General features: G+C 47.7%; 1 protein-coding gene across 2 annotated transcripts in view; it reads right to left on the bottom strand.

The window, feature by feature from the left end:
- Positions 1-1,606: 1,606 nt before the first annotated feature.
- LOC140471194 (aryl hydrocarbon receptor-like) overlaps positions 1,607-13,770 on the bottom strand; it is a 107,906-nt gene continuing 95,742 nt past the window's right edge. For both annotated transcript variants that reach the window (XM_072567091.1, XM_072567092.1), the window contains exons 10-11: positions 9,952-11,347; positions 1,607-4,591 (exon numbers count right to left, since the gene is read on the bottom strand). In XM_072567091.1, coding sequence (XP_072423192.1) covers positions 4,508-4,591; positions 9,952-11,347 — 1,480 coding nt within the window. In that variant the 3' untranslated portion in view covers positions 1,607-4,507. The remainder of the gene's footprint in view (positions 4,592-9,951; positions 11,348-13,770) is intronic.

A 13,770-nucleotide genomic window follows, 5' to 3' on the forward strand; every position in this document is an offset into this window, starting at 1 on the left:
ATACCTGCTGCTGCCGACAATTAAGTGCTTAAAATGATCGGCTCAACAAGGATCGGTGGTCCTGACATTGTATGTCTATCAAAGATGTATCAAAATCCTGAACTTCTCTCCCTAATGGCATTGTGGGGTACATACGCCTTGTGGACCACAGTCCCTCGAGGAGGCATCTCACCGCCACCTTCTCCAGGGGCAATTAGGGATGGGCAATGCATGTTTGCCCAGCCTGTATCCCATGAATGAGAGGTTTGACTAGATTAACCAGGAAGCTCAGAGTTCTGTGCTCTCCAAAGATTGCAACACCAAGTACAATTTCTAATAGTCTCAGTGAGCAAGACACCCCTAGTACCAGCTGAGTGAAGTGAATTTAACATTTTATTCCTTAAATTGAAAAGAAAAGTTCCTTTCACTTAAAGCCCCTATGTGTCAAGTATAAGTCACTGTCACCCAATTGGAGAGAAAAGTTAGATAACCGCTCTTAACAGGAATGAATTCCTTATCGGGTGCTGATATTCGGGTAATTTCCCCACAAAGAGACAAGGCGATTAATTCAGGCAAAGACGTTGCAGGAATATTGTCTCACAATTACAACTTTTCACAGTAACAAAGCATTCATTCAATCAAGAGTCCAGAGTCGAGACTAAAAAATGCACTCACAAACTTATAAGTACGAACAGTGTTTCACTCCAACATTATATGTTGGATGATACCCAAGTATATTATATCAAACTCTCAGCCCCGTGTACCTGCATCAGTGGCACAAGGTCAAGGCAGTTTTATTTTCCTGAGCCACTTGACCTTCTGCCTCGAGGCATCCACAATATCCTGCTCTCTGACCCAAAGAATCAGCGTTTCACGCTGTTCAGTCTCCAGGCTTCAGCGAGAAAGCCTGCTTTGAACCTGGACAAAGTCAAAAATCACACAACACCCAGTTATAGTCCAACAGGTTTATTTCAAATAATTGTTTTTTTGAAATAGTGATTTCAAATAAACCTGTTGAACTATAACCCAGTGTCATGTGAGTTTTGGCTTTGTCCAACACTGGTACCTCCACATCTTTGGAACTGGACGTGCTGCCCTAATGAGGAGAGTGGGGTACCTGATCAACATTGACCCAGATACTTAGCGAGTTTTGAGACGTTTTGTAGCTCAGGTTGAGGTTTCGGATGTAGGTTTGCTCACTGAGCTGGAAAGTTCATTTCCAGACGTTTCGTTACCCTACTAAGTAACATCATCAGTGAGCCTCAGGTGAAGCAATGCTGAAAATTCCTGCTTTTGCTTTACATGTTTGGGTTTCATTGGATTGGTGATATCATTTCCTGTGATGATGTTATTTCCTGTGGTGAAGTCACTTCCTGCTCTTTTTCTCAAGGGTGGTAAATGGGGTCTAATGTAATTTCAACCGGAACTCTATCATCAAACACAACGAGTTAGACCCCATCTACCACCCCCTGAGAAAAAGAACAGGAAGTGACTTCACCACAGGAAATAACATCACCACAGGAAATGACATCACCAACCCAAAGAAACCCAAACATATAAATCGAAAGCAGGAATTTCCAGCATTGCTTCATCTGAGGCCCACTGAAGATGTTACCTAGTCGGGTGAAGAAACGTCTGGAAATGTACCTTCCAGCTCAGCGAGCAAACCTACATCCAGGACCCAGATACTTGCTGGTGACCAGATCACAAAGAGCATTCTCAAAAGGCCTGGGAGGAAAGCTCACTGCTGCTCATCCCCCTGTTTAGAGATTGGTGTGTGGAGAGGGAAAGGGATCAAACCAGGGGCCATTTAGAACTGACATGGGAGAATTTTTAGGTTAAGAGGAAATTGGTGGTGTTACCATGGGAGCAGCATCATGCAGTGACAGGATGCAGCTTGTCAAATAGGAACTAGTCAATAATTTAGTATCATAACCTCTTTATTTACCTAGCGTTGCACGAAGTCTGAAAAATTCAGATGCAAGCCACAATATCGGAATATAAAATCCGAGTCTTGGTGTAAGACTAGACAACAGGTCCATTTGGAGTTGAACAAAAGAGATGTTTCCTTGTGTTATAAAAGTTTTAGCAGCTCAGTAATTTCAGACAGGACTGGGAATGAAGAGCATCTCTCAGTCCCACCAATCAGTGTCCAGTTACAACTGTTCCAAAATCAAGGGACCGTGGTTCGAACAACGCACAACAGTGTCCAAATTGTTACACTGTGACTGTTTCACAGAACGTGGGTAACGGCAGACATTTAAGTAAATGGTAAAAGTAATGAAATGCCTGTTTAAATTTTCTTTTAAAAACCCTACGGTATCACAGCTTTAAAAGGATTCTCAAAAGACCTCTTTTTTGATAATTTCTTTTATGATCAATTGGGTTTTAGCATTGAATGCCTTCATTCAATCAGTAACCACCTATAGCCTTTTTGGTTGCTCGCCTCCAGATCATCAATGAGAAACAAACCAGTTACACGCAAGGGATTAGTCACGGGAAGGTTAAGGCATTGTAACCCTTCTGATCGCTCCATATCTGGCTGCTCTTCCTTTTCCAGCTATTCCTTTCATCCCCATCACCTCTGTCTGTCATCCTAACCCTTTCTTCATTCCCTCCTTACTTCCCATCTCTTGAAACTAACTGCATTATGATACACTTGCGATCCAGAAAATATACCTGTTTGAATAGAAAGTGAATTGTGTTTTAACCAGATCCAATTATCAATACCCCTTCACGCACAGTCCCATTTTTCAGGGTTTATTTTAAATACCACTGGATCTCATTGTATTGTGCGTCTATTGCCAAGGTAAGACATTAGTTGAGCCAGAGTGGGCTACTTTTGATTGTCTAAGGGAGTCCAAGGTGAATTTTCCAGATTTATTTTCCCTGCTAACTGCTCTGGACTCTTATCTGGCTTTCTGCCTCTCCCCCCCAACCCCCAAACTCTGAGGGGACCACTAGCTGCCAGTTCAGGCAAGGAGTGTATAGAGTGGATTAATAAGGCACTGTAGCTGTGTGGGGCAAAGGCAGGTTTTTTTTATCCCCTGTCTGTCATTGAATAAAAGTCAGCAGCTCCCTCACCCTCAGCTTGAAGTGGGATCCCTTTGTGACAAAACGTTGCAGGGAGAGAGCTGAATGATTGAAGTACCCTTGCAATGTGTGTGTGGGCTATCACTCAAACATCAACTCCATGTGCTGACAGGCACCTTTGGAAACACATTTTCAGCCTGGAGGAACAATTGATTTTAAACTCCAGGAAGAATAAGTAGGGACGCTGGCATTACTTTGATAGGGTGGAGCAGACATCTTCCTTTCCAATATGTGGTACATTTTTAGTTTCAAGTGTTCCTTCGCTGTGCCAGCCCCTCAAACAAGCCCTCCATGAAGCCCACCACGTTCACACACACACCCACACACACAATCACGCACGCATACACCCATACAGATAAAGATATACACACCCACACACACACACAAAGAAATACACACCCACACACACACCCACCCACAGACACACATACAGATAAAGACATACACACACACACAAAGAAATACACACCTACCCACCCACAGACACACATACAGATAAAGACATACACACCCACACACACACACAAAGACATACACACCCACACACCCACCCACAGACACACACACACGTACATGGACATACACACTCACAGATATACACACACACATACACACGCATGTACATAGACACACACACGTACATAGACATACACACACACACTTGTAGACATACACACTCACAGACACATACACACACAGACACACACACACACGTACATAGACATACACACACACAGACGTACATACACACACACACACACATACACACACACACACACACACACACACACACACACACACACAGGCTTCTTGTAGTTTCCATTCTTGAAACACATTGCTTGAAAGTTTGAAAGTGAGAAAAAGAAGAAAAAAGTCCCTGTAACTCTCAACGACTGTATCATGTGGCAGAACCTGTGAAACCCACCTCTGTCGTTACGTCATTTCAGAAGATTGATCTGGAAAGGTCTCAAGTTTGATTTCTGGCATCTTTAAAAACCTTTCCTTGTGTCTTCCAAATAGCGACTCCCAGTCAAATGATGAGATTTACCTTTCCCGCTTACAAAAACCAGCAGATTAACTAACCAGGAATATTCAAGAGACAGTTTTCTTACTGAATGCAAGGCTGTTCTCCAGAAATGCCATCCACTACAACCAAACCTTGAGGATAATCTTTTGAGGGTAGAGGCAATAAATCTGCCATGTTGCCATTGTTTTCCTCAAAGCTTCTTGACACAGAGGTAGTCACGGACTTGTTGCAGCATTTACTACGACAAATTTAAGCCTCTGTCGAACAAAATCTCCTGAAGTTGAAAAGCTAAAAGCCACCTCCCTGATAAGGTTTGGATCTTCCAGGAGCCTTCACTCGTTGCCAAGGAGACAGTGGGGCCTGGAGCAAAGATGGCGTCAGATCTGTTCGTGAGGCCCAGCTGGTTCCTCATTGGGCGGAGCCATTGCCAAAAATCGGGGTACCATTCAGAGCAGGGTGAAAGCCAAGAAAGCCATTGGAATCTTCTTTCATCTTTGAAAGGCAAGAACAAAATTGGACAAGCATCATCAGAGGCCCTGGCTTCCAACCTCCTCGCTTCACCCAACCCAACTCTTTCGAAGGTGACTCAGATAGAACTGTCATGGAACATCTTATTCAAATGTCTTCACCCAGAGAGTGAGGAGCCTGTGGAATTCTCTGCCACAGAATGTGGTTAACCCCAAACAATGAATGTGTTCAAGGAGTTAGATAGGCAGGGTAGTGAAGAAAGCATTTGGTATGTTTGCCTTCATTGATCAGTGCACTGAGTACAGGAGTTAGGAGGTCAAGTTGCGGCTGTACAGGACATTGCTTAGGCCACTGTTGGAATACTGTGTGCAATTCTGGTCTCCCTGCTACAGGGAGAGGGTGCAGAAACGATTTACAAGGATGTTGCCAGGGTTGGAGGGTTTGAGCTATAGGGAGAGGCTGATAGACTGGGGCTGTTTTCCCTGGAGCATCGGAGGCTGAGGAGTGACCTTATAGAGGTCTATAAAATTATGAGGGACATGGATAGGATAAATAGACCAAGTCTGTTCCCCATGGCAGCGAAGCCCAAAACTAGAGGGCATAGGTTTAGGGTGAGATTTAAAAGGGACCTAAGGGGCAGCTTTTTCACACAGAGGGTGGTGTGTGTATAGAATGAGCTGCCAGAGGAAGTGGTGTAGGCTGGAACAATTACAGCATTTAAAAGGCATCTGGATGGACATATGAATAGGAAGGGTTTGGAGGGATATGGACCAAGTGCTGGCAAATGGGACTAGATTAATTTAGGATATCTGGTCGGCATGGACGGGTTGAACCGAAGGGTCTGCTTCTGTGTTGTATGACTCTATGACTCCACATAGTTCTTAGGGCTAAAGGGATCAAAGGATATGGGGGAGAAAGTGGGAGCAGGGGACTGTGTTGGATGGTCAGCCATGATCAGATTGAGTGGGGGAGTAGGCTCAAAGGGCTCAATGGCCTCTTAGTTTCTATGTTGCTATGTTCTGAACCAATGACCTTCTGCCTCAGGACGTGACAATGCTGTCAAATGAGGCGAGCTGGAAATTTCACCTCCATCTCACTCCACCCTGGGCACCAAACCCAAGTTAACCTCCTACAACTAACGGGTGCACAGGTCTTACAGCTCATTGGCTGAGATATCACCTTTACAGAAAAGGCATTGGCCTGGAAGAAGGTGGGCGGCACGGTGGCACAGTGGTTAGCACTGCTGCCTCACAGCGCCAGAGACCTGGGTTCAATTCCTGCCTCAGGCGACTGACTGTGTGGAGTTTGCACGTTCTCCCCGTGTCTGCGTGGGTTTCCTCCGGGTGCTCCGGTTTCCTCCCACAATCCAAAGATGTGCAGGTCAGGTGGATTGGCCATGCTAAATTGCCCGTAGTGTTAGGCAAGGGGTAGATGTAGGGATATGGGTGGGTTGCGCTTTGGTGGGGCGGTGTGGACTTGTTGAGCCAAAGGGCCTGTTTCCACACTGTAAGTAATCTATTACAATAACTGCACACGTGCACGGTGTAACTCACAAAGATAGATGACCTATCTTGCCTTGGTTAAACCATCTTGAAGGACACAAAGCAAGTGTCCAACTGACAAGATCTACCTCGAGGTAGCTGTACTGGGGTTAAGCTGAACCCTGTACAAAGCAATCTTCTGCTTCATTCCATGGATTCAAACTGCTCTGAACAGCAACACCATTTAGCCCCTTGGGTTTCTTCCTGTCCTTCATTCCAGTTATGGCTGATTTAACAACAATTACCTGCCTTTGGTCCATAACCCTCAATACCATTAACCAAGAAAAATGTGTCACCTCAGTCGAAAACATCCTGCACAGCCCTTCGACGGAGAGAGTGCCACATTTTCACTACCGCTCGGGAGTGAAGAATCATTTCCCGATCCCAACCTTTGATGGCCCGGCTCCAGACTTAACATCTCCCCCTCGTGTTCTGACTTCCCAGCATCTAATCCCTATCAAATCCCTTAATCATTTCAAGGACGTTGATTAAGTCATCCCTCAACTTTCAAACTCTCAAAAGGGAACGCAGACCAAGTTGATGCTGTCAGTCGTCAGAATTTAAGCCTTTAAGCCCCAGTATCATTCTGGTGAATCTGTGCCATATTCCCTGCCTAAGGCCAAACTATCTTTCCTGAGGTGTGGTCCCTGTGTGTTCTTCTGAATATCATTCTCCCAGTGGGGATCAAGACCTGGACAACTGAAGGCCCACATCCCACCCTTTAGTTCTCCATCCAGCGCAAAATCACTTTGGTTTCGGTGCGTTAGCTTTTAGTGATTGGTTTAGCCTGGACAGACCTCGAAATATTCCATCCCTCTGTTCTCCCACAGCCCCACTCAAACAGACCGCGTTCCCCACCTCTGATCGTGTCAAAGGGCAAGTCAACGATGTTCCTGAAAGTAGTATCTTATAAAAGCAGAAGTGACAGGGTTACTAGGAGAGACTATACAGTTCCTCAAATCTGCTTCATCAGTCCATGTGATTTGATCTTCTACCTAGATTCTACTTTTTTTAAGATTAGATTCCCTACAGTGTGGAAACAGGCCCTTCGGCCCAACCAGTCCACACTGACCCTCCGAAGAGTAACCCACCCAGACCCATTTCCCTCTGACTAATGCACCTAACACTATGGGCAACTTAGCATGGCCAATTCACCTGACCTGCACATCTTTGGGCTGTGGGAGGAAACCGGAGCACCCGGAGGAAACCCACGCAAACACGGGGAGAATGTGCAAACTCTTCACAGACAGTCACCTGAGGCTAGAATCGAACCTGGGACTCTGGCGCTGTGAGGCAGCAGTTCTAACCACTGAACTTTTCTGCTCACTCCCCATATCCCTCGATTTTCTGAGACCAAAAAAATCAGTCTATATTCAATGATGGATCATCCACCTCCCTCTGGGGTATAAACATTTACCACCCCCGAATGAAGAGATTTCTCTTCATCCCAGTCCAAAATGGCCGACCCCTTCTCCTGAGACTGTGTCCCCGTGTACTGGATTCGCCAGTCAGGGTGAGGGGGTTGGCCACTGACGACTGAGATGAGGAGGAATTTCTTCTCTCGGACAGGAGTGAGTCTGTGGAATGTTTGACCCCAAGGGTTGTCGAGGGCGGGTCATTCAAGGCTGAGCTTGTTAGATTTTTAATCAGGAAGGGAATAAAGGGTGTATGTGGGAAAAGTGGAGTTGGGGATGATCAGCTCCGCCATGATCTCACTGAAGAGCAGAGCACACTTGATGGGTCTACTTCTGCTTCTACATCTTATGGTGTACTCGAAACCTAGAAAAGTCAACCTTTTAATGAGAAACCTCCCCATTTCCTTATGAGACATGTCAATGTTTCCACAACGAATCCTTGTCATTCCCATTGCAGTTGCTCATCAACTTGGATGTTCTTTGACTAACGTCAGTGATGGGGCCAGACCATGTTGAGCTGGACGTACCTGAGAACCACCTTTTTCACCTGAAGCACAAGTCAGGGATTACACTCTCTTTGTGGTGTTCGGAAGCACACGCTCAGAGAATAGGAAATAGGAGCAGGAGGAGGCCATTCAGCCCCCATTCAATAAGATCGTGACTTGCCTGATTGTGGTCTAAGCTCCCTTCTCTTGCCTGTCCCCCATAACCCTCCTGTTGTGAAGAAGGGCCACTGGATCTGAAACGTCGACTCTGCTTTCTCTGCACAGAAGCCGCCAGACCTTTGAGTTTCTCCAGCAACGTCTGAGTTTGCTCCTCATAAACCTTGACTCCCCGGTCAATCAAAAATCCGTCAAACCCAGCCTCGAATCGATTCAACGGCCAACAATGGGGACGAGAATTCCAGAGACCCCCTGAGAGAGGAAGTTCTTCCTCATCCACATCTGAAATGGCAGACTCCTTCCTTTGAAACGATTTTTTGGAATGGGGGCCTCTGAAATCTGCATGGTGAGGGAAATAGTAAACGCCAGGGGTTGAGTCCTTCAAAATGGAGGGGCACTCTCCAAGCTCGCCTTTCGAGTGTGAAGCAATGGCCTTTTCGACCAGGCCATCTCTGGGACATGGAGAGCAGGCCTAAAGGGTATCCGGGGGCCAAAGCCGCACTCAGCAGAACTACTCCAGAAAATAAACCTGCCAATCTGCCCCACAGATCGCACTTTTCTGAAAACTGGAGATATTTTCGTTTCCACCAACTGAAGTAGCCCAGCCTGAGGCAATCTGAGCGGCAATGCCTCCTGTCCAGTTCTGGTCAGCCTGCTATAGGAAGGATATTATTAAATTGGAGAGGGTGCAGAAAAGATTTACCAGGACTGGAGGGCTTGAGTTATAAGGAGAGGTTGGATAGGCTGGGAGTATTTTTTTTTCTCTGGAGCATCGGAGGCTGAGGGGTGACCTTATAGAGGTTTATAAAATCATGAGGGGCATGGATAGGGTAAATAGACAAAGTCTTTTCCCTGGGGTGGGGGAGTCCAGAACTAGAGGGCATAGGTTTAGGGTGAGAGGGGAAAGATATAAAAGGGACCTAAGGGGTAACGTTTTCCCCCAGAGGGTGGTGAGTGTATGGAATGAGCTGCCAGAGGAAGTGGTGGAGGCTGGTACAATTATAATCTTGAAAAGACATTTGGATGGGTATATGAATAGGAAAGGTAGAGAAGGTTATGGGCCAAATGCAGGCAAGTGGGACTAGATTAGCTTGGGAAACTTAGTCCCTATCAACAAGTTGGACCGAAGGGTCTGTTTCCGTGCTGTATGTCGGCTGTCCAACAGAACACTTGTGGTGCAGTGATAGTGTCCCTGCCTCTGGGCCAGGAGACCTGATTTCAAGTCCCACGTGCCCCGGAGGTGTGTCATCACATCCCCGAACCGATAGGTTAGGGGAATATCTACAAACATGCGATAATGTTACCAACTTCCCAAGTGCTGATTAAACCAGTCCAAGTATCTTTCTGCTGGCTGTTGGCGCAATGCGCATTTCCCACGTAGGAACAGGAAATTCGCAAAAAATCTCCCCCCCCCCCCCCAAAAAAAACAAAACCCTGGGCGATTACGAGGAGGGAGGGGAAGCAGGAAGGTGATGCCAGTTTGGTTGGCACGTGCCAAGAATGGGGCAGTTGTAAATTTGTGAGTTCTGATTGTGAATGTGAATAAAGGATGTTAGATTCCAACAGAAAGCTCCCCACCCCCACCCCACCCCACCCCACCCCCCCCCCCCACCCCACCCGCCCCCCCCCCCCCCCCCCCCCACCCCCCGACCAGCTCAAAGCGGATGTTGAACTTGAACCATCTCCGGTGCTGAAAGGAGGTGTTTCTGTTTACCATCGGGCCAGTTCCTTGTTGTGTGGCAATGAAATGAAAGATCAGTGCCTACCTTGTACAGGTCCACGGGGTGCCAGCCATTTTGGTCTTCAGGATGCAGGTGGGAGTACTCATGGCACAAAGGGACAGTCGATGCCGGGTGAAATACAGGGAGATTTGCACTCTTCCTGGGAGGTGTCGGCGAGCTGAAACATGGAAACAGAGTTCCGCTGGCTTGGTTCTCCCTGGGGAACCAGCTGGTTGCACCCTGAGTCTCTTGTCCGTAACTAGGGAGTGCAATTCCTGGATGACTGAAGTCTAGTCTGCTCTGCTGAGAGGGAGCTCCGCAGACCGTGACGTTTGCAGGGGTGGGTGCCAGGTTAAGGAGGGGTACGTTTTGCTGCGAGTCAGCTCTGCCGCTGTGTGGGTACCCACTGGCGCAGCTTGGGTTGAGCATGCCGACGGGGAATGGATTGGGATCACCAGGCTGCTGGAGATAACGGTCTGACTGCTGCCAATGGACCCGCTGCGGCAGCTTTAGGTCCCGTCTGGCTGCCCGTTGCTCACAGCGGGCTTGCTGCTGCGCACATTGGCGTTGCCCGGGAGCCGGGCTCTGCGTGGGTGGCAGCCGCTGTGCAGGATGGGGCCACTGCCCTCTGTGCTGGCTGTGTTGCATTCTGTGCGCCAGGCTACAAGGTGGCACCAGCCCGTGGGTCAAGCGGTTCACCTTTGACGGCGGTTGGGGCATCGATGACGGGGCACCCGGCTGCCCAGAGGAGGCTGGCATCCAAGGAGAGCCCTTGCCCCTGTCTTGCGTGGTGTCAGAACGTTGAGCCGACTGGCGTCTTGGGCCCATGCCTGGCGGCAGGCTGTTCAGTGGGCAAGGGCCCAGCTCCTTCTTCTTGAGCGACTCCTGAACGTAAGACAGGACCTGGTCGTTTGTGAGTACGTCACTGAGGGGGCTTTCCGAAACTCCCTCCACGGTCAATGTGCTCTCCACCCAGTGCATCAGTTCCAGGTCCTCTGGGCCCAAGCTTTCCAGTACATTTGGGAAGCCAGTAAACGCCTCATCATTGTCACCTTGTAGCATATCATCCAGCAGGGACAACAGGTCGTCATCCTGCTTAAAGCTGCCCTCTTCCTCTTTGATGTTTTTCTCTCCATTCTGGGGACCCAGCGCACTCCCTCCCAGCTCAACCCCTCCACTGACCCGGCTGATGGAGTACTTCGGCTCAGTCGCTGGGGGTCTGACGTACACGGCCTTGTCTTGGCTCATCATGACTCCCAGGAGCGAGTTGGGATCCATGTATCCACTCTGTTGCACGCTGCTGTTGCTGCTCTCTGAGAGAAAGGAACCGGTGAGGCCAAGCATCGGCAAACCATGGTCATAGAGCACAGCCTCTCCTGTTGAGAATGGAAGTGGAAACGGCACTGTCCGCTTCTGGAAGTGGTCCAGCCCTTCTTTATCGCTGTGGGAAGAGAAGGGAGTTCCTTAAATTCTTGCGAGGTTTGAGAATAGAAAAATGGAGCGCAGTTATGCGACACGCAAAGTGAGAGCTGCGGACCATTGAATATCGTGGGGACCATGTTTAAAGGAGCAGAGAGGAGGGTGGGAAGGAGGGGGAGGGAACAGGGTGTGATACCCAAGCTCAGCGTGTAATACGGATGGTGAATGAAAGGTTGGCCTTTATTTCAAAGGGACTCGAGTACTTTTGGCTTATTCATTCACAGGCCGTAGGCGTTGTGGGCTGGCCAGCATTTACTGCCTGTCCCTAGTTGCCCTTGAGATTGTAAAAGTATGCAGGATTTGCTAAAACTGTCCGAGGTGCTAGTCAGATCACAGCTGAATGCTACCAAAAGCAATACAGCCCAGGAACAGGCCCTTCGGCCCTCCAAGCCTGCACTGACACATTTTGCCCCATCATACTAAAACTGTCTTCACTTACAGGATCCGTATCCCTCTGATCCCTTCCTATTCATGTATTCGTTTGGGTGAATGCTGCTATTGTGTCTGCTTCCACCCCCTCCTCTGGCAGCACGTTCCAGGCACACACCACCCTTTGTGTGAAAAACCTGCCTCGTACATCTCTTTTAAATCCCCCTCCCCCTCCCCCACACCTTGAACCTGTGTCCCCTAGTAATAGACCCCTCCACTCTAGGAAAAAGCCTCATACTTCCCAATCTATCCACGCCTTTCACAATCTTATGAATGTCCATCAGGTTGCCCCTCAACCTCCTGCGTGCCAGTGAAAACAAACCCAGTCTGTCCAACCTTTCTTCATCGCTAAAGTCCCCCCCATACCAGGCAACATCCTGGTAAACCTTTTCTGTCCCCTCTCCCAAAGCCTCCATATCCTCCTGGTAGTGCGGTGACCAGAACTGTACATCGTCCACAAATACTGTGAACGGTTTTGGAGCCCTTAGCTAAGGAAGGCCAGAATGCCATTGAAGGTAGTCTAAAGAAGATTCACTCAGCTGATCCCCCAGGTATGGAACATCTTATCAGGAGAAGTTGAGCAGATTGGGCCTGTACTCATTGGAATATGGATGAATGAGAAACTACCTTACTGAAAAATACACAATTCTGAGGGAACCTGACAGGGTAGATGTTTCTGCTTGTGGGAGAGTCTGGGACCAGAGGGTATCATCTCAGAATAAGGGGTTGCCCATTGAAGACAGAGATGAGGAGGAATGTCTTCTCTCCGAGGGGAGTGAATCTGTGGAATTCTTTACCACAGAGGGCTGCAGAGGCTGGGTTGTTATTCAAGGCTGAGATAGACAGACTTTTACTCAGGAAGGGAATCAAGGGTATATGGGGGAAAAGGCAGGAAAGTGGGGTTGAGGATGATTGGATCAGCCCCGATCTCATGAGATGAGAGAGCAGACTCGACGGGCTGAATGGCCCACTCCTAGTCTCATGGTATTAATACAACAGGACTGCAAAGTCCAAGAGAAGTGAGAGAAAGAGAGATCGAGTAAGTGGGGTTAGAAGACATTGAATGAACATGTAAGATTCTGTCAATCTGTTTTTCAGATTGGAATCAGTCTGACTATTGTGGCACAGACAGCCTCACACAGGGAAACTCACACCTTCAGTACGTTATCTGGGCCGACATGACACCAATTGTTAAAGTTCGTTTGGGAATGTAACTTTTAAAAAAAAAGGTTTTACCATTTACATATGAAAGTACCTAAACCAACATGGTCATTCTAAAAGATGAGAGACTTAACAAAAAATCTGGGTCTTTTTCAATATATAATTTCAGTTACATCACACTGTAAACTTTTGCAATAAATTTTGTGTCTTACAATCTTATTCTCCACAACTACCTGATGAAGGAGCGTCGCTCCGAAAGCTAGTGCTTCCAATTAAACCTGTTGGACTATAACCTGGTGTTGTGTGGTTTTTAACTTTGAATGAACACGTAAGTGAAGAGGAAGCACGATGTTGTTGAAGACACCAGCTCTGGGCAGAGCAGTAAGGAACCTGTGCAGCAACATCAAAGCGTTCACTCATTGCAACAGCAGTGTGTACATTCAACTCACCCCCACCCCCTCCCCCCCCCCCCCCCCCCCCCCCCGAGTATTGCAGGAACAATGCTGAATATCTGAAATAGCTTTTGCATCTGAATGCACTGGCGAGATCAACACCGCTACACATTTCTGTTCTAAGTCGCTGAAGGAATCGGTTCGAACATTGGTTCGCTCAAGGAAAATAGGGTTTGCTTTTCAGTGTGTTAGCTCAGTGAGGTGTAACGTAAGGAGAGAAACAAAAAAGACTTATATACTTAATGGTGAGGTCCTAGGGAGTGTTGCTGAACAAAGAGACCTTGGAGTGCAGGTTCATAGCTCCTTGAAAGTGGAGTCGCAGGTAGATAGGATAGTGAAGAAG

Source organism: Chiloscyllium punctatum, chromosome X, assembly GCF_047496795.1.
Source record: "Chiloscyllium punctatum isolate Juve2018m chromosome X, sChiPun1.3, whole genome shotgun sequence".
NCBI lineage: Eukaryota > Metazoa > Chordata > Chondrichthyes > Orectolobiformes > Hemiscylliidae > Chiloscyllium > Chiloscyllium punctatum.